Here is a 21618-nt window from a genome sequence, read left to right as displayed (position 1 = left end):
GCTGAGATGTAAACCCTCCCTTTAATTTCTCTGCCCATCCAAATAGCATTCATATGAGCTTTGGGGGCTGGGGAAGTGGTAGCTTTGTGGGGAAGAGATTGGGGCTGGGGCAAGAGCTGGGGCAGAGAGGTGGGGCTGGGGCAGAGCTGGGGCAGAGAGGTGGGGCAGAGAGCTGGTGCAAAGGTGGGGCTGGGGCAGAGAGGTGAGAGGTGGGGCTGGGGCAGAGACCTGGTGCAGAGAGCTGGGGCTGGGGCAGAGAGGTGGGGCTGGGGCAGAGAGCTGGGGCAGAGAGGTGGGGCTGGGGCAGAGAGCTGGGGCTGGGACAGAGAGGTGGGGCAGAGAGCTGAGGCTGGGGCAGAGAGCTGGGGCTGGGGCTGAGATGTGGGGCAGAGAGCTGGGGCTGGGGCAGAGAGGTGGGGCAGGGGCAGAGAGGTGGGGAGCTGGGGCAGAGAGGTGGGGCTGGGGCAGAGCTGGGGCAGAGAGGTGGGGCTGGGGCTGGGACAGAGAGGTGGGGCTGGGGCAGAGCTGGGACAGAGAGCTGGGGCTGGGGCAGAGCTGGGGGGGCAGAGAGCTGGGGTGGGGCAGAGAGCTGGGGCTGGGGTAGGGAGCTGGGGCAGAGAGCTGGGGCAGAGAGCTGGGGCAGAGAGGTGGGGCTGGGGCAGAGAGTTGGGGCTGGGGCAGAGAGCTGGGGCAGAGAGCTGGGGCTTGGGCAGGGAGCTGGGGTAGAGATCTGGGGCAGAGAGCTGGTACAGAGAGGTGGGGCTGGGGCAGAGAGGTGTGGCAGAGAGGTGGGGCTGGGGCAGAGAGCTGGGGCAGAGAGCTAGGGCAGAGAGCTGGGGCTGGGGCAGAGAGGTGGGGCTGGGGCAGAGAGCTGGGGCAGAGAGCTGGGGCAGAGAGCTGGGGTGGGCAGAGATGTGGGGCTGGGGCTGGAGGTGGGGCTGGGGCAGAGACCTGGGGCAGAGAGCTGGGGGGCTCGGGCAGAGAGGTGGGGCTGGGGCAGAGAGCTGGGGCAGAGAGGTGGGGCTGGGGCAGAGAGGTGAGGCTGGGGCAGAGAGCTGGGGCTGGGGCAGAGAGGTGGGGCAGAGAGCTGGGGCTGGGGCAGAGAGGTGGGGCAGAGAGCTGGGGCTGGGGCTGAGATGTGGGGCAGAGAGCTGGGGCTGGGGCAGAGAGGTGGGGCAGAGAGGTGGGGCAAAGAGCTGGGGCAGAGAGGTGGGGCTGGGGCAGAGCTGGGGCAGAGAGGTGGGGCAGAGAGCTGGGACAGAGAGGTGGGGCTGGGGCAGAGCTGGGACAGAGAGGTGGGGCTGGGGCAGAGCTGGGGCAGAGAGGTGGGGCAGAGAGCTGGGGCAGAGAGCTGGGGCTGGGGCAGGCTGGGGCAGAGCTGGGGCAGAGAGGTGGAGCTGAGAGGGGCAGAGAGCTGGGGCTGGGGCCGCTTGGCCTAATTACTTCTTTCTCTTGAGACGGGCAGCTTGGCCGTGGAGCGAATATGCCTCTCTGCCTCTTCAGTCAAAGACATCAATCGTACCAAAGGATATTGACTGACTCCTATCCATCTCTCTCTCCTCCTTCCAGGCAGTGCCACGGTGGATCGTGAGGGCCTCTCGGCCACCCTGGTCAAAGACATCCGCAACTACTTCCAGATCAGCCCAGAGTACTTCTCCATGCTGCTGGTGGGAAAGGACGGCAACGTCAAGTCGTGGTACCCGAGCCCCATGTGGTCCATGGCCATTATCTACGACCTGGTGGACTCTATGCAGCTCCGCAGGCAGGAGATGGCCATCCAGCAGTCACTGGGCATGCGCTGCCCGGAAGACGAGTACGGAGGCTACGGGTACCATCACCACGGCTACGACGGTTACCAGGACGGCTATCACCAGGGATACGGTTACTAGAGGGGGTGTCAATAGTCTATAAGCAATGATATGGTTACTAAGGGGTGTGTTACTTAATCTCAAACCAATCTCTTTTGCCTTTATCCCATGTATGCTTCTTGATGGCCCTTTGTAGATTGCAATGGATCAGATAGGTGTAAGGCAGTAAGGTATGGCTCTACCTAGCCCCGTTGTAGTCTAGATGGGCTGTACACCATGCTCCTTGTACTTAGCCACTGGTTTCGGATCTGTAGGCATTAATTAAGAAGTTCCTAGGGATAGGGGTTGATTTCCAATGGGAGAAGGGCATGAGTATAACCTTTGTCTCGCCTCTTGAACGGCGGTTTTTGTTTTCAGGACGTTTATGGACGGTTAAATGGTCTAGGTGTTATTAGCTCTGTGCTTCCTGGTTCCAGAATGAAATAAAGAAGGATTGGATAGTGATGTCATCAATCTCTGTCTAATCCTTCTCTATATCCGTCTTGCTCTTTTGATATAAAGAATTACAATCAACAGTTGTTTTACATTTTACGTGTTCGGTCGAGTACATTTCATGTTCACTTTCACAGTCTGAACCTGATTGTAGATAGAAGTGTAAGGATGAGTCAAACGTTTTGTTTTGGATGTCTGTTTTTAACTTGTGGCTATATAACAGTCTGTTTCTGCAATGAACTTTCAACTTCATTTGTGTTTTGTCATTTTCCTGTTGTTACATATTGTTCCTATTCATACTCTGTTGTGCATGAGAGACAGACTGTGCTGTACTGTATATACTCTGTTGTGGTATGAGAGACAGACTGTACTGTACTGTATATACTCTGTTGTGGTATGAGAGACAGACTGTACTGTATATACTCTGTTGTGGTATGAGAGACAGACTGTTGTGGTATGAGAGACAGACTGTATATACTCTGTTGTGGTATGAGAGACAGACTGTACTGTACTGTATATACTCTGTTGTGGTATGAGAGACAGACTGTACTGTATATACTCTGTTGTGGTATGAGAGACAGACTGTACTGTATATACTCTGTTGTGGTATGAGAGACAGTCTCTGTTGTACTGTATATACTCTGTTGTGGTATGAGAGACAGTCTCTGTTGTACTGTATATTTATGACAAGTAAAGTTTTGTTTCCTGACAACACTTTTCTCTGAGTTTTAATACAAACTGTTTCTCAGTACTTTGTATTATTTGTCAAACGTTCTTTAGGCGCAGAAATACAAAATGTATCATGTTACACCTCCCCCTGTTGGTTCAAATTGAACAATACAGATTGAACAATACAGATTGAAAAATACAGACCAACAGAACGGAAAAATACAGTCAGCAACTAAAACAAAATGTGTCCTTTTGGTAAACTATAGACTATTTTGTGTGAGAAACTGAGCAATTATGAACTGAATAATGATGCATTGTATCATAACAAAATACATGCTATTAACCCGGTGTTCATTGCCTTAAAGATGTGCAGTAAAACACACCAGAGACCCCAGTCACCCAAGTCATAGCCTCATTATTCTTATTGTGTTACTTTAGTTTATTTGGTAAATATTATTTAAACTCTTCTTGAACTGTACTGTTGGTTAATAAAGGCTTGCAAGTCAGCATTTCTCGGTAAAGTTGTGACAAAGTTTGATTTGATTTATAAAATGATATTACTGATAACCACTTCATATCCACTCCACAAGAAGCTATCTGTGAATACATGGCAGAAGTGTCAATTCTATGGGACAATAAGTATGTATAGGAGAGTAAAGAGAGTGTTGAACACTTGTAATTTCTATCGCTGTGGGTTTCTGTAACCAGTAGGGAAGGCAGTTGGTCCCTGTGTGTAATGTAAACCACAACCTTATGTGTTCTACCATCATGTCATCGAATACGGTTTTCTGAATGTAACATGGACCCCTGTGACCAGAGTTAATCACATGGGCCTAACGAGGTCGCTGTATGGTCTGCGTGAGGTTACTGTATGGTCTGCGTGAGGTTACTGTATGGTCTGTGTGAGGTTGCTGTATGTTCTGTGTGAGGTTACTGTATGGTCTGTGTGAGGTTACTGTATGGTCTGTGTGAGGTTACTGTATGGTCTGTGTGAGGTTACTGCATGGTCTGTGTGAGGTTACTGTATGGTCGTGCATGGTCTGTGTGAGGTTACTGTATGGTCTGTGTGAGGTTACTGTATGGTCTGTGTGAGGTTGCTGTATGTTCTGTGTTGAGGTTGAGGTTACTGTATGGTCTGTGTGAGGTTACTGTATGGTCTGTGTGAGGTTACTGTATGGTCTGTGTGAGGTTACTGCATGGTCTGAGGTGCTGAGGATAAAATCAAATCAAATCAAATTGTATTTGTCACATACACATGGTTAGCAGATGTTAATGCGAGTGTAGCGAAATGCTTGTGCTTCTAGTTCCGACAATTCAGTAATAACCAACAAGTAATCTAACTAACAATTCCAAAACTACTGTCTTATACACAAGTGTAAGGGGATAAAGAATATGTACATAAAGATATATGAATGAGTGATGGTACAGAGCAGCATAGGCAAGATACAGTAGATGGTATCGAGTACAGTACATACATATGAGATGAGTACGTAAACAAAGTGGCATAGTTAAAGTGGCTAGTGCTACATGTATTACATAAAGATGCAGTGGATGATATAGAGTACAGTATATACGTATACATATGAGATGAATAATGTAGGGTATGTAAACATTATATTAGGTAGCATTGTTTACAGTGGCTAGTGATATATTTTACATAATTTCCCATCAATTCCCATTATTAAAGTGGCTGGAGTTGAGTCAGTGTGTTGGCAGCAGCCACTCAATGTTAGTGGTGGCTGTTTAACAGTCTGATGGCCTTGAGATAGAAGCTGTTTTTCAGTCTCTCGGTCCCAGCTTTGATGCATCTGTACTGACCTCGCCTTCTGGATGATAGCGGGGTGAACAGGCAGTGGCTCGGGTGGTTGTTGTCCTTGATGATCTTTATGGCCTTCCTGTAACATCGGGTGGAGTAGGTGTCCTGGAGGGCAGGTAGTTTGACCCCGGTGATACGTTGTGTAGACCTCACTACCCTCTGGAGAGCCTTACGGTTGTGGACGGAGCAGTTGCCTTACCAGGCGGTGATACAGCCCGGCAGGATGCTCTCGATTGTGCATCTTTAGAAGTTTGTGAGGGCTTTTGGTGACTGTATGGTCTGTGTGAGGTTACTGTATGGTCTGTGTGAGGTTACTGTATGGTCTGTGTGAGGTTACAGTATGGTCTGCTGTGTGAGGTTACTGTATGGTCTGTGTGAGGTTACTGTATGGTCTGTGTGAGGTTACTGCATGGTCTGTGTGAGGTTACTGCATGGTCTGTGTGAGGTTACTGTATGGTCTGTGTGAGGTTACTGTATGGTCTGCTGTGTGAGGTTACTGCATGGTCTGTGTGAGGTTACTGTATGGTCTGCTGTGTGAGGTTACTGTATGGTCTGTGTGAGGTTACTGTATGGTCTGCTGTGTGAGGTTACTGTATGGTCTGTGAGGTTACTGCTGGTCTGTGTGAGGTTACTGCATGGTCTGTGTGAGGTTACTGCATGGTCTGTGTGAGGTTACTGTATGGTCTGTGTGAGGTTACTGCATGGTCTGTGTGAGGTTGCTGTACGGTCTGTGTGAGGCATGGTCTGTGTGAGGTTACTGCATGGTCTGCTGTGTGAGGTTACTGTATGGTCTGTGTGAGGTTACTGTATGGTCTGTGTGAGGTTACTGCATGGTCTGCTGTTTGACCTGTATGGTCTGTGAGAGGTTACTAAATGGTCATACTTATGGTCTGTGCCAGGTTACTGCATGGTCTGTGGAGGTTACTGTATGGACAGGTTACTGTATGGTCTGTGTGAGCCATTATGATGTCAGGTTAATGGTCTGTGCTAGAGGATACTGTATGGTCTGTTGATTGCATCTCTGTGTGGGTTACTGTATGGTCAGGTTACTGTATGGTCTCCTCAGGTTACTGTAACTGTGTGAGGTTACTGTATGGTCTGTGTGAACTGCATGGTCTGTGTGGGTTACTGTATGGTCTGTGTGAGGTTACTGTATGGTCTGTGTGACACCAGTCTGTTTGAGGTTACTGTATGGTCTGTGTGAGGTTACTGTATGGTCTTAAATGGTCAGTGTGTATGGTCTGTGTGAGGTTACTGTATGGTCAGCAGTTACTGTATGGTCTGTGTGAGGTTACTGTATGGTCTGTGTGAAGGTTACTGTATGGTCTGTGTGAGGTTACTGTATGGTCTAACATGTTACTGAATATGGTCTGTGTGAGGAAATGGAACCGTGAGGTTACTGTATGGTCTGTGCCAGGTTACTGTTTGGTCTGTGTGAGGTTACTGTTTGGTCTGTGTGAGGCTATGGTCTGTGTGAGGTTACTCTATGGTCTGTGTGAGGTTACTGCATGGTCTGTGTGAGGTTACTGCATGGTCTGTGTGAGGTTACTGTATGGTCTGCTGTGTGAGGTTACTGTATGGTCTGTGTGAGGTTACGTGCATGGTCTGTCTGAGGTTGCTGTATGGTCTGTGTGAGGTTACTGTATGGTCTGTGTGAGGTTACTGTATGGTCTGTGTGAGGTTACTGCATGGTCTGTGTTGAGGTTACAAAATGGTCTGCTGTGTGAGGTTACTGTATGGTCTGTGTGAGGTTACTCATGGTCTGTGTGAGGATAAAATCAAATCAAATCAAATTGTATTTGTCACATACACATGGTTAAAAGATGTTAATAGTGTAGCAAAATCCTTTGCTTAAGATGACAATTCAGTAATAACCCAAGTAATCTAACTCTTCCAAAACTACTGTCTTATACACAAGTGTAAGACTTATTACATAAAGGCTTGAATTGAGTCACAGAGCAGCATAGGCAAGATACAGTAGATTATCGAGTACAGTACATACATATGAGATGAGTATAAACAAAGTGGCATAGTTAAAGTGGCTAGTGATACATGTATTACATAAAGATGCAGTAGATGATATAGAGTACAGTATATACGTATACATATGAGATGAATAATGTAGGGTATGTAAACATTATATTAGGTAGCATTGTTTACAGTGGCTAGTGATATATTTTACATAATTTCCCATCAATTCCCATTATTAAAGTGGCTGGAGTTGAGTCAGTGTGTTGGCAGCAGCCACTCAATGTTAGTGGTGGCTGTTTAACAGTCTGATGGCCTTGAGAAGAAGCTGTTTTTCAGTTTGGTCCCAGCTTTGATGCATCTGTAACCTCGCTTCTGGATGATCGGGGTGAAAATGGTCGGGTGGTTGTTGTCCTTGATGATCTTTATGGCCTTCCTGTAACATCGGGTAGTAGGTGTCCTGGAAAGTTTGTCGGTGATGCGTTGTGCTACCTCACTTCTGGAGAGCCTTACGGACGGAGCACCTTAGCCAGGCGGTGATACATCCCAGGATGCTAAGGGCTTTTTGAATCTGAGGGAAAGTATTTGGTTCAAACTGTATGGTCTGTGTGAGCTTACTGTATGGTCTGAGGTTACTGCATGGTCTGTGTGAGGTTACTGTATGGTCTGTTGAGGTTACTTACCTGTATGGTCTGTGTGAGGTTATTCTGTATGGTCTGCTGTTTTACTTTATTTTACTGTATTTTGAGGTTACATGGTCTGTGGAATATGGTCTGTGTGAGGTTACTGCATGGTCTGTGTGAAAACTATGAAATAACACATTGGAACCATGTTTATGTTTGACCATCAGAAGATAAGTGTTCGGCCAACAGTGCAAAGTGGATTTCTTATGACATCACAGGGTTGAGCCATTATGATGTCATAATGGGTGGCTAGAGATCCTCCTCCTTTGATTCGCTCTCTGTGTTGGGCTTGGTCAGGGTCTCCAACTCCTCCTCATAAACAACACAAAACACAGGGGACGCAGAGAGGAAACACACCAGCAACACAAATGTCTTAAAGCAGTGTGTTGCCACGGCTTGTCAGCAGTTACCTCCTGGGAGTCAACGAACGGCGAAAATGTAACATGTAGAATCGACAGGAAATGAACCTGAAATTGACGGCCAATGTTCTGTGGTCAAAGGCAATAGGATGGCCACCCGCTGTTTTTAAGTACACTCGTCCGTTCGTTGCTCTGGTGTGTTTTCCCTCTTTGGGTTATCAGATACAGCAGGACTCAACATTAACACTTGTTCGGGGGCAAGTAAAACAAATTGTCCTACAAGCAGATTATAGATTCAAAAGTGAGACAAAATCAGGCAAAAATCACAATATCAAACAATTGGGCTACTCCAATTAGAATTACATTAGTGTGTCCTTTGGATAAGATGCATCTGTCTTCCCAATCTCTGCAGAGCTCATCACAGTAGACTTATTCTAGGCTTGCATTGCCAGTCACGACGCAGTCTATCAATCACGCAGTTGTTAGATACGTTTGTGAGATCAAAGCAAGTGTGCACATTTGTTGATATTCGTTGCTAGTTAGTTATTTGCCCAGTTATAGCACATTTTTGGTCATTCAATGGCAATGTAACGTACTTCTGACAACGTAAAAAATATATATTTGAATAGGCTAATTGACAAGTAACTGCTATGCTGTCAAGATCTGAAAATGTAATATTTTAGCCTTACAAATAGATAAAAATGTCTTAGTTAGCTACCTTTCTTTGAAGTCGGCCACCTTAGCCATTTCATCCCTGGTTAATTGAATGAGGGAAAGTATTTGGTTCAAATTGTAATGTTGCGGGCTCACAGTACCAGTCAAACGTTTGGACACACCTACTAATTCAAGCGTTTTTCTTTATTTTACTATTTTATACATTGCGGAATAATAGTGAAGACATCAAAACTATGAAATAACACATATGGAACCATGTAGTAACCAAAAAAGTGTTCAACAAATCAAAATATATATACTTTAGATCTTAGATTCTTCAAAGTAGCCACCCTTTGTCTTGATGACAGCTTTGCATGGTCTTGACAATGTTTCTACAATGTAAAACATAATAAAATAAAGAAAGACCATTGAATGAGTAGGTGTGTCCAAACCTTTGACTGGTGCTGTATATAACACCATTCTAATCTTGTTTAGCATTATCTTGTCCAATTGTGGCATGTTTTCACTATATTTATCCATTAATGGGGGGACATTAATTTTGAAGGTGAACTGCAGATTCCACTATTTTTTCTCTCACCAATGTTATTCACGACACAGACGTTTACATTTAGGCCTCAACAGTAGCCACATTTAACTCATCCACCTCCCAATCAACAACATCTTAGTCACAGATAAGGTTGAACTATTCTTCTCCTCCCTTAAGCCACAGGATATTGTTTTAACCTTTTTTAACTAGATAAGTCAGTTAAGAACAAATTCTTATTTACAATGATGGCCTATGAACACTGGGTTAATTGCCTTGTTCAGGTGCAGAATACAAGATTTTTACTTTATCAGCTTGGTGATTTGATCTCGCAACCTTTTGGTTATTGGCCCAATGCTCTAACCACTAGGGTATTTATTTAACTTTATTTCAAGTCAGTTAAGAACCTTATTTTCTAACTGATCAGTAACTTCCTGTTTGTCTAACTGATCAGTCTTTCAGCTGTTTGTCTCGCAACCTTCCGGTTACTATCAAGTAACCACTTCATGTTTGTCCCATGACCTATATACAGTAACTAGTGTTGTCCTGACAGGAGCTAATGCTAGCACCTCTCTTTTGAGGCTTCCTGTTTGTCTAGCTGACCAGCGGCTTCCTGTTTGTCTCGCTGATCAGGGTCTTCCTGTTTGTCTCGCTGATCAGGGTCTTCCTGTTTGTCTAACTGATCAGTCTTCCTGTTTGTCTAACTGATCAGTCTTCCTGTTTGTCTAACTGATCAGTCTTCCTGTTTGTCTAACTGATCAGTCTTCCTGTTTGTCTAACTGATCAGTCTTCATGTTTGTCTAGCTGATCAGTCTTCCTGTTTGTCTAGCTGATCAGAGTCTTCCTGTTTGTCTAGCTGATCAGGGTCTTCCTGTTTGTCTCGCTGATCAGTCTTCCTGTTTGTCTAACTGATCAGTCTTCCTGTTTGTCTAACTGATCAGTCTTCCTGTTTGTCTAGCTGATCAGTCTTCCTGTTTGTCTAGCTGATCAGTCTTCCTGTTTGTCTAACTGATCAGTCTTCCTGTTTGTCTAGCTGATCAGTCTTCCTGTTTGTCTAGCTGATCAGTCTTCCTGTTTGTCTAACTGATCAGTCTTCCTGTTTGTCTAACTGATCAGTCTTCCTGTTTGTCTAGCTGATCAGTCTTCCTGTTTGTCTAACTGATCAGTCTTCCTGTTTGTCTAACTGATCAGTCTTCCTGTTTGTCTAACTGATCAGTCTTCCTGTTTGTCTAGCTGATCAGAGTCTTCATTTTTGTCTAGCTGATCAGAGTCTTCCTGACCATTGTTGTGCATGGGTTATTGAACTGTCAGTCCCTGCGGATTAATGAACAGGACCAGGCTTATCTGGAATTGTTCTGGAGAATCGTCTGTGGGACACCCATGGTGCACAGTAAAGAATCAAATGTTCTCTTGAGTTTGAGGTCAGGAACAGTTCTGATTAAATATCATAACAAGAGGGCCATCTCCAGTGCATTGTAACATGTGTGATGGGAATTACTTCACTGGGAGTGTCTAGCAGTAAACATGTGGTTTCAATTAACAAGGGAACAACAGGAGCAATGCCCTGGTTGGTACTTGTTTTGTGCGTGTGTGTTTGTGTGTGTGAAAGAGAGTGTGTGTGAGTGTGTACGTGCAAGTCTGTGTGCCATATTCTGTTTGAGCATGCAATGTGTGCGTGCGTGTGTGCGTGTGTGCGTGTGTGCGTGCGTGTGTGTGTGTGTCTTCTGTCTGTGTCCTGTGATAAAGCACAGAGGGGACTCTTCTTGTCAGATCTACGTTTCCTGCCATCTAGAACAGACGGACCACTCATACCTGGAGTTTCAACCTCAGACATGAGACTTAATTCCTTGGAAAGGGGCTCAACGTCTCCTGCTTCCAAAGCAGAGAAGCCCTTAGACAGGAAGAAATACTACTATATCGCTGCAGTGCCTGGGACTAGGACTACATATATATATGTATAATGGACCACACAGGTTAAACTAAAACAACGTCTTTACATGTTTCTAGTTGTCTGTTTCAAAGTCAGTCCCCCTGCCCTCTCTGTCTGCTCCCCAATCCTCTATTAGAGTTTGTGCCCACACCTCAGTCACGTGCATACACACACCTGCAGCTGTGACTTTAAGTGATGGACACTTTCCTAGAAGGATCGCCAATACAGTGGAAAGGGACACACACAAGCACTGACCAAATATGTGGTCTTCATGAGTTTCACACACATCCAAGCATCAGGCACATACACTTTAAACCAAACCAGCACATACATCATGCATTGATGTCAATAGAAAATATGAGCTAAAGTATGAATTATGTTTCTCAGATTAGGATTCAATACTTAGTTCCTATTGGATTCAGCCCTTAGTTCCTATTGGATTCAGCCCTTAGTTCCTATTGGATTCATTCCTTTGTTCCTATTGGATTCAGCCCTTAGTTCCTATTGGATTCAGCCCTTAGTTCCTATTGGATTCAGCCCTTAGTTCCTATATTATTCAGCCCTTAGTTCCTATATTATTCAGCCCTTAGTTCCTATATTATTCAGCCCTTAGTTCCTATATTATTCAGCCCTTAGTTCCTATATTATTCAGCCCTTAGTTCCTATATTATTCAGCCCTTAGTTCCTATATTATTCAGCCCTTAGTTCCTATATTATTCAGCCCTTAGTTCCTTTTGGATCCAGCCCTTAGTTCCTATATTATTCAGCCCTTAGTTCCTATATTATTCAGCCCTTAGTTCCTATATTATTCAGCCCTTAGTTCCTTTTGGATCCAGCCCTTAGTTCCTATATTATTCAGCCCTTAGTTCCTATATTATTCAGCCCTTAGTTCCTATGTTATTCAGCTCTTAGTTCCTATTGGATTCCTATAGCATTCAGACCTTAGTTCCCATTGGATTCAGCCTTTAGTTACTTTTGGATTCAGCCTTTAGTTACTTTTGGATTCAGCCTTTAGTTCCCATTGGATTCAGCCTTTAGTTACTTTTGGATTCAGCCTTTAGTTCCCATTGGATTCAGCCTTTAGTTACTTTTGGATTCAGCCTTTAGTTCCCATTGGATTCAGCCTTTAGTTACTTTTGGATTCAGCCTTTAGTTACTTTTGGATTCAGCCTTTAGTTCCCATTGGATTCAGCCTTTAGTTACTTTTGGATTCAGCCTTTAGTTACTTTTGGATTCAGCCTTTAGTTACTTTTGGATTCAGCCTTAATTCCTATAATTTTCAGCTCTTAGTTCCTATAGGACTCAGCCCCTTAGTTCCTATATTATCCAGCACGTAGTTCCTTGAGGAAAGAATTTACATTCTGTGCCAAATAAAAAAGTATGTTGCTGTTATTTTGCTGTCAGTCATATGCCTTTCGTACACAGACTGAAATCCCACTCATTTACAGTACCTGCTTCTTTTTGCTTGCTTTGTTTGTGTATCTGACAGGGGAAGGTGGTAAAAAAACAAGGTCAAATAATACTCACCTAAAGACCAAGTCATGCTCCATTTTCCAAGACTCTGTAACCAGAATCCAGCTATCAGGTCTGTGTGAATTGTTCTCTGATTTTGTGCAGGTAAATCAATTAACACCTCCATTATTTCCATAATTTGAAATGCAAACAGCCCTGACGGTTTAATAATCTCCCCCCCCCCCCCCACACACTGCAGACAGTGAGTAACGTGGCCATGGCTTGCTATATAAAGCAGGCAGACGGGAATCAAGGCATTCAGTTACTGTTTGATTGAACGTTACAATGGGAAAAACGAGTGACCTAAGAGACTTTCAGGTTTGATCGTCGGTGCCAGACGCACCGGATCCAATATGTCAGAAATGGCCACCCTCCTGGGTATTTCATGCAAGGTGGTGCCTAGGGTTTGGTGCGAATGGTGCGACAAGTGAAAAACATCCTGTCAGCGGCAGTCCTGTGGGCTAAAACAGCTTGTTGATGAGCGAGGTCGAAGGAGAATGGCAAGAACCGTGCAAGCTAACAGGAGGGCCACAAACAGACAAATAACGGTGCAGTACAACAGTGTTGTTCCATTTTTATGGAACGGTCTGCCTACCCATGTCAGAGACGCAAACTCGGTCTCAACCTTTAAGTCTTTACTGAAGACTCATCTCTTCAGTGGGTCATATGATTGAGTGTAGTCTGGCCCAGGAGTGGGAAGGTGAACGGAAAGGCTCTGGAGCAACGAACCGCCCTTGCTGTCTCTGCCTGGCCGGTTCCCCTCTTTCCACTGGGATTCTCTGCCTCTAACCCTATTACAGTGGCTGAGTCACTGGCTTACTGGGGCTCTCTCATGCCGTCCCTGGAAGGGGTGCGACACCTGAGTGGGTTGATTCACTGCTGTGGTCATCCTGTCTGGGTTGGCGCCCCCCCTTGGGTTGTGCCATGACAGAGATCTTTGTGGGCTATACTCAGATTTGTCTCAGGATGGTAAGTTGGTGGTTGAAGATATCCCTCTAGTGGTGTGGGGGCTGTGCTTTGGCAAAGTGGGTGGGGTTATATCCTTCCTGTTTGGCCCTGTCCGGGGGTGTCCTCGGATGGGGCCACAGTGTCTCCTGACCCCTCCTGTCTCAGCCTCCAGTATTTATGCTGCAGTAGTTTATTTGTTGGGGGGCCGGGGTCAGTTTGTTATATCTGGAGTACTTCTCCTGTCCAATTCGGTGTCCTGTGTGAATCGAAGTGTGCGTTCTCTAATTCTCTCCTTCTCTCTCTCTTTCTCTCTCTCGGAGGACCTGAGCCCTAGGACCATGCCCCAGGACTACCTGACATGATGACTCCTTGCTGTCCACAGTCCACCTGGCCGTGCAGCTGCTCCAATTTCAACTGTTCTGCCTTATTATTATTCGACCATGCTGGTCATTTATGAACATTTGAACATCTTGGCCATGTTCTGTTATAATCTCTACCCGGCACAGCCAGAAGAGGACTGGCCACCCCACATAGCCTGGTTCCTCTCTAGGTTTCTTCCTAGGTTTTGGCCTTTCTAGGGAGTTTTTCCTAACCACCGTGCTTCTACACCTGCATTGCTTGCTGTTTGGGGTTTTAGGCTGGGTTTCTGTACAGCACTTTGAGATATCAGCTGATGTACGAAGGGCTATATAAATACATTTGATTTGATTTGATTTGTTGTGCAGAACGGCGTCTCCAAACGCACATCTTGACGATCCTTGTCACGGATGCAGCAGACGACCACACCGGGTTCCACTCCGATCAGCTAAAAACAAGAATAAACGTCTCCAGTGGGCATCACCAACACGGGACAACTGAGGAGTGGGAAAACATTGCCTGGAACATGACAGTGAGTTCAGTTTACTTGAGTGGCCTGGTCAGTCCCTCGACCTCAACCGAATAGAGCAACGATGGGATGACATGGAACGGGCTGGTCACAGCATGAATATACCACCGTCCAATCTGCAGCAACTGCGTGATGCCGTGGAACGTTTCAGGCACCTTGTAGAATGCCCCGAATAATTCATGCTGTTATGGAGGCAAAGGAGGATTCGATCCGGTACTAAAGAACTCAAGGACACCTGGATTGTACAATCTTTGCACATTATTCTTTTAAAGAATCTTCAAGCTTTTTCAAGATAATTTCTTATCATTTGTATACAGCTTTTTTTATGTCTTGCATTAGATTTTCAAGTTGATTTAAGTCAAAATTGTAACTCGGCCACAGTGTATATTTGGCCTTGTGATTTAGGTATTGTCTTGCTGAAAGGTGAATTTTTCTCCCAAGTGTCTGTTGGAAAGCAAACTACAGCAGGATTTCCTCTAGGATTTTGCCTGTGCTTAGCTCTTTACCATGGCACTTTGAGATTTATTTTAAACTGCAAAACCCTTACTCACCACTGCACTTTGTATACCAGGGTTGGCTGGCCTTCTCTAGTCACTTGGAGGCTCAGTCACTGGTATAATTTTATTTACAAAGCCATTTTGGGTTTACTACCTTTTTATTTGTGCATTTTTATTGTTCAGAAATGTGGTGGGTACTCTCTTCGTTCGCTGGACTTTATCCTGCTAACTATTCCAAATGTCTGAACTCTTGGAACACCTTACAAAATACTTTTAAACTGGAAGAACTTGTCCCGATTGGTGTTTTTAAATAACTGATGAAGGATTTTGAGGCTGATTCCCTGACCTGTCAATATTTTTAATTTGCTGTTTTATACTCTTGTGAATTCAATGGTTTTTACTAGATTACTTGTAGTTTTTCATGTTGTCTGTCTGTACTTTTTTGTAATGACTTGGTGCTGCCTATCTTGGTCAGGGCGCTCTTGAAAAATATATTTTAATCTCAATGAGCCCATCCTGGTTAAATAAAGGTTAAATAAAATTAAAATAAATAGAACCATTCTGTTTAATTTTAGTTAAAAAAAATCTCCCTAGTCATTGTCGATGACAAGCATACCCATAGTATGACGAAGCCACCACCATGCTTGAAAATATGAAGAGTGGTACTCAGTGATGTGTGTGTTGGATTGGCCCCAAACATAATGCTTAGTATTCAGGACATAAAGTTATTACTATACTATATATACTATATTATTATTATACTTATTTGCCACATTTTTTGCAGTATTACTTTAGTTCCTTGTTGCAAACAAGATGCATGTTTTGGAATATGTTTATTCTGTACAGGCTTCCTTCTTTTCACTCTGTCAATTAAGCTAGCATTGTGAAGTAACTACAATGTAGCTGATCCATCCTCAGTTTTCTCAAATCACAGCTATTACACTCTGTAACTGTTTAAAAGTCATCATTGGCCTCATGGTGAAATCCCTGAGCGGTTTCCTTTCTCTCCAGCAACTGAATTAGAAAGGATGCCTTTATCTTTGTAGTGACTGGGTGTATTGATACACCATCCAAACTGTAATTAATAACTTCACCATGATGAAAGGGATATTTAATGTCTGCCTTTTTACCCATCTACCAACAGGTGCCCTTCTTTACGAGGATTTGGAAAACCTCCCTGGTCTTTGTGGTTGAATCTGTGTTTGACATTCACTGCTCGACTGAGTGACCTTACATATAATTATATGTATTGGGGTACAGAGATGAAGTAGTCATTAAAAAAAACATGTTAAACACTATTATTGCACACAGAGTGAGTCCATGCTACATATTATGTGACTTGTTAAGCACATTCTTACTCCTGAAGTTCTTTATGTTTGCCATAACAAAGGGGCTGAACACTTATTGACTCAAAACATTTCAGCTTTTCACAAAATCTCAATTGAATCTATTTTAAATTCAGGATTATTCAGTGTATAGCCTCGTTATTGTTATTTTCTTGTGTACTTTGTTTTTACTCGAGTTTATTTTGTAAATATTTTCTTAAAATCTATTTTCTTAAAACTCCATTGTTGGTTAATATGGTAAGTAAGCATTTCATTGTAAGGGCTACATCTGTTGTGTTCAGTGCATGTGACAAATACAATTTGATTTGATTTGATATAAAATAATGCAAAGATGGCTAGAAGCCACAGGGCGACCGTGTCTGTCGGCACCATCTTGGCTGAGACAGGAGAGTTTTTGCTAAATGAGACAGCATCCTGATTACACTACGTGGCGTAACCAGCAGACAGAAAACCTTTCTATCTTCAATAAAAAATGTATCTATCTTTAAAATCCCTTGCTGTGTTTGAGAAACTGTTTACATTGCAGATAGGTCAAAGGTCATCAGAGGCTGTTCACCAAGAAAGTGAAAGCTCTTATTTGAGAGCCTTGAAGCGAGGGTACTGAAAAAGTAGTGAGCACTTTCAAAACCATGGGCAAACTGTGTGTCTTTTTGTTAGTTATTTCAATTTACACCATTGTAAACGCAGGTAAAATGGATGTTTTATACCCTGGTGTATATCAAATGTAATTATAAATCGTCTGCTAGGATCAATATTCACAACATAAATAACAGCAGGGAAGGGAAACGACAGGGTCAAATGTCACTAGTCAAAAGTGCAGCCAAAACTATCAGCAACTATCAGCAACGTTCTTGTAGTACAGCCTATATACAGTAGACTATTGGCTATACTACGGGATTTACAGACATAACCATTGTGAAAATATTCCCTGATCTTGTTTTCACCCTCTCAGGTTCAGGATCTCTGTATGCAACATATATCTCAGGAGACACTTTCCCGGTTTTTACTGTTGTGTCGATGCTGGATGACATTCACATTGTGATGGCAGCGTAGCCTAGTGGTTAGAGCATTGGACTACTAACCAAAAGTTCCAATTTCAAATCCCCCAGCTGACAAGGTACAAATCTGTCCTTCTGCCCCTAAACAAGGCAGTTAACCCGCTGAAAATAAGAATTTGTTCTTAACTGACTTGCCTAGTTATATAAAGGTAAACATTTTTTTTTTTAAGTTGGTTACTTTGACTCCAACATTAAACGCTATATCCACAAGGGATATAATGCCTCTGAGGAAACAGAGGTTGAAGAAGCTTATCACATAGATTTTATATTTGGGGCCATGTCCTTCAGTTTTAATTTAAAAAAAATATATATATATTTATTTAACCAGGTAGGCTAGTTGAGAACAAGTTCTCATTTACAACTGCGACCTGGCCAAGATAAAGCAAAGCAGAGTGACACAGACAACAACACAGAGTTACACATGGAGTAAACAATAAACAAGCCAATAATACAATAAACAATTCAATGAAACAGTAGAAAAAAACAAAGTCTATATACATCGTTTGCAAAAGGCATGAGGAGGTAGGCAATAATTAGGCCGTAGGAGCGAATAATTACAATTTAGCAGATTAACGCTGGAGTGATAAATGAGCAGATGATGATGTGCAAGTAGAGATACTGGTGTGCAAAAGAGCAGAAAAGTAAATAAACAGATGGACTCTCTTTACAGATGGACTAGGTACAGCTGCAGCGATCAGATAGCTGATGTTTAAAGTTGTAGCGAGGGCCAGCCGAGCATACAGGTCGCAGTGGTGGGTGGTATAAGGTGAGTTGGTAACAAAACGGATGGCACTGTGATCGACTGCATCCAGTTTGCTGGTAGAGTATTGGAAGCTATTTTGTAGATGACATCGCCAAAGTCAAGGATCGGTAGGATAGTCAGTTTTACTAGGGTAAGTTTGGCGGCGTGAGTGAAGGAGGCTTTGTTGCGAAATAGAAAGACGATTCTAGATTTGATTTTGGATTGGAGATGCTTAATATGAGTCTGGAAGGAGAGTTTTACAGTCTAACCAGACACCTAGGTATTTATAGTGGTCCACATATTCTAGGTCGGAACCGTCCAGGGTTGTGAGGCGGGTGCCGGCAGCGAATGGTTGAAAAGCATGCATTTGGTTTTATTAGTGTTTAAGAGCAGTTGGAGGCCACAGAAGTTGTGTCGTATGGCATTGAAGCTTGTTTGGATGTTAGTTAGCACATTGTCCAAGGAAGGGCCAGAAGTATACAGAATGGTGTTGTCTGCATAGAGGTGGATCAGGGAATCGCCCGCAGCAAGAGCAACATCATTGATATATACAGAGAAAAGAGTCGGCCCGAGAATTGAACCCTGTGGTACCCTCATAGAGACTGCCAGAGGTCCGAACAACATGCCCTCCGATTTGACACGGACAAAAGTAATCACAGGTGTTGATTGGGAGAGCTAGCTAAGACAACAACAGGTAAGACAACAACAGCTAATCAGCTAAAACAACAACAACAGGTAAAATGGTGATGAATGGGCATAGAGGGGTGGTTAACTACACACAGAGCCTGAAAGCGAGATCATCAGAGCTGAAGCGCTTCAATTCCACCAAAGGTATTCATGTTCAACAGAGGCTGGCTGGGTGTGAGATGTCGGACAATGGAGAACCGGCACTTATCATATCTAGGGACAGTTTCAATGGAATTGATGCAGATTTAGCAATATATTCCAACATGACACATTATTCATAGAATTCTGGAAATCTCCTGTCGCCATGGAGTAAGGTGCATCAAACATATGTAAAAGGGCTTTATCAGACCACTTACCTGAACATTTGCATGGACACTTTAAAAACGTTCTTGGAGAAATAGAAGAAATGTATAATGCAGAGTCAGACTCATCCAGAAACCATGTCTGGACGGGTCCAGCAGTCTGGCATTTGGTTTCTATCCCCGCCACATCAACCTGACCCTGCTGAGAGACGGGCAGCCAATAGCAGAACAGGCTTTGAATAGGGGGCAGCTGTGCCCAATGGAGACGGCACGTACCAGCTGAGGAAGAGTCTGGAGGTCAGTACAGAGGAACTGAGAGAGAAGCAACTACACCTGCACTGCCTCCCACCTCAGTCTGGACAACAAGCTGGATGTCAGCTGGGTACCTGAGTCTGGAGCAGACAGATCTGTCTATCCTGTCAGCTCTACTGATAATGGTGTCCATAACTATTCTAATTTGCATTTCCGTTTGCCTAAGGAGGAGAAGAGAGGCTAGCTCCCAGACATTGTCACAGCTCTCTAACCCTGTTGATGCCCAAGTGGCCGAGCACATTAGCCTGTCTTAACATTCTGAGACCTGCTATATTTACTGCTGCCGCTCATGCAGTGACTTTCTCAATTCAAGCTCATCGACAATATGTACAGTAGCCTAATAAATAGAAGTCTATGTTTTTTATGATACAGTAGTGCATTAACGTTCCAAAAACGTGTACTCTCATTGCTATGACACTGATTTGTTTGTAATATGTAAAATAAATGTTCTATTAAAATTCATGATACAAATAGATCATTAGAGTTTAGTTAATTAGCAATGAGCAGAGGGAAATCTGACCTGGAAGCAAAATAAAAAATACCAGGAACACCAATCACACCCTGTCTTTCACACCAGAATACCAGGAACACCAATCACACCCTGTCTTTCACACCAGAATACCAGGAACACCAATCACACCCTGTCTTTCACACTAGAATACCAGGAACACCAATCACACCCTGTCTTTCACACCAGAATACCAGGAACACCAATCACACCCTGTATTTCACACCAGAATACCAGGAACACCAATCACATCCTGTCTTTCACACCAGAATACCAGGAACACCAATCACACCCTGTCTTTCACACCAGAATACCAGGAACACCAATCACACCCTGTCTTTCACACCAGAATACCAGGAACACCAATCACACCCTGTCTTTCACACCATAATACCAGGAACACCAATCACACCCTGTCTTTCACACCAGAATACCAGGATCACCAATCACACCCTGTCTTTCACACTAGAATACCAGGAACTCCAATCACACTCTGTCTTTCACACCAGAACACCAGGAACACCAATCACACCCTGTATTCCACACCAGAACACCAGGAACACCAATCACATCCTGTCTTTCACACCAGAATACCAGAAACACCAATCACACCCTGTATTTCACACCAGAATACAAGGAACACCAATCACACCCTGTATTTCACACCATAATACCAGGAACACCAATCACATCCTGTCTTTCACACCAGAATACCAGGAACACCAATCACACCCTGTCTTTCACACCAGAATACCAGGAACACCAATCACACCCTGTCTTTCACACCAGAATACCAGGAACACCAATCACACCCTGTATTTCACACCAGAATACAAGGAACACCAATCACACCCTGTATTTCACACCAGAATACAAGGAACACCAATCACACCCTGTATTTCACACCAGAATACCAGGAACACCAATCACACCCTGTCTTTCACACCAGAATACCAGAAACACCAATCACACCCTGTATTTCACACCAGAATACAAGGAACACCAATCACACCCTGTCTTTCACACCAGAATACCAGGAACACCAATCACACCCTGTCTTTCACACCAGAATACCAGGAACACCAATCACACCCTGTATTTCACACCAGAATACCAGGAACACCAATCACACCCTGTCTTTCACACCAGATACCATAGGTTAAGAATCAGTCAGAATCTTGATGGATTGTGTTTCATGAGAGTAGCATACAAAAGCGTGCTGCAGGGGCTGCAACTCTACTTCCTATCAGAAGGTGTCACTCCACACTCAAATGAGGCTACTACCAGCAGCTGCTGGATTTATGAATGTAATTCTGGTTCCACTTAATTCTGGCATAGACCACAATGGCACATTTGGGGCAGTTGAAATATGCTGTCGAAAATAAAAGATGTGTCTCACAATTGACTTTATTTTTGAAAGACTATTGCCAAATCTTAATATTCAGATTGATATTGTACATTGTTTGTTAGCTTCAGTTTCATTTTAAAATGTGTTATTTTTGAAAGACTATTGCCAAATCTTAATATTCAGATTGATATTGTACATTGTTTGTTAGCTTCAGTTTCATTTTAAAATGTGTTTCAACAGCTTGACCATTTCTGTTCAAAACCTGCCCAGTGATAAAAGATGGAATGCTCGGCGTCAGGGATATAAATAAAAAGTCAAGGAAAGTATTATATGAATACCAGACAAGCATTACATTTCTTACTGCTCAGTGACACACGCATTGTTCACAAACATAGTTTACGGGGGATGATGCCAGCGAGCGTAACATCACCATAATCTCACTAGGAATAGAAAATGGTCACGGATACCAGTAAAGGGATGCATGGTGCGTGAACTCTCTCCCGCCTCCTCCGAGACGCCGCCTCTTCCGTAGGTAGGGAAGAGTTTAAA

The 21618-nt window shown here is 43.8% G+C and overlaps 1 protein-coding gene and 1 pseudogene across 1 annotated transcript in view; both read left to right on the top strand.

Moving 5' to 3' along the window:
* LOC135518976 (coiled-coil domain-containing protein 80-like) overlaps window positions 1-2744 on the top strand; it is a 48568-nt gene extending 45824 nt beyond the window's left edge. Inside the window, 1 exon segment of the mRNA XM_064943970.1 lies at window positions 1570-2744. Within this exon segment, the coding sequence (XP_064800042.1) occupies window positions 1570-1889 (320 nt within the window). The 3' untranslated portion in view covers window positions 1890-2744.
* Window positions 2745-18652: 15908 nt separating this feature from the next.
* LOC135519444 (major histocompatibility complex class I-related gene protein-like) lies at window positions 18653-19467 on the top strand (annotated as a pseudogene).
* Window positions 19468-21618: the final 2151 nt, after the last annotated feature.

Source organism: Oncorhynchus masou, chromosome 29, assembly GCF_036934945.1.
Source record: "Oncorhynchus masou masou isolate Uvic2021 chromosome 29, UVic_Omas_1.1, whole genome shotgun sequence".
In the NCBI taxonomy this organism is placed as follows: Eukaryota; Metazoa; Chordata; class Actinopteri; order Salmoniformes; family Salmonidae; genus Oncorhynchus; species Oncorhynchus masou.
The sequence above is the reverse complement of the archived record's forward strand: the minus strand, read 5'-3'. Positions and strand labels throughout refer to the sequence as shown.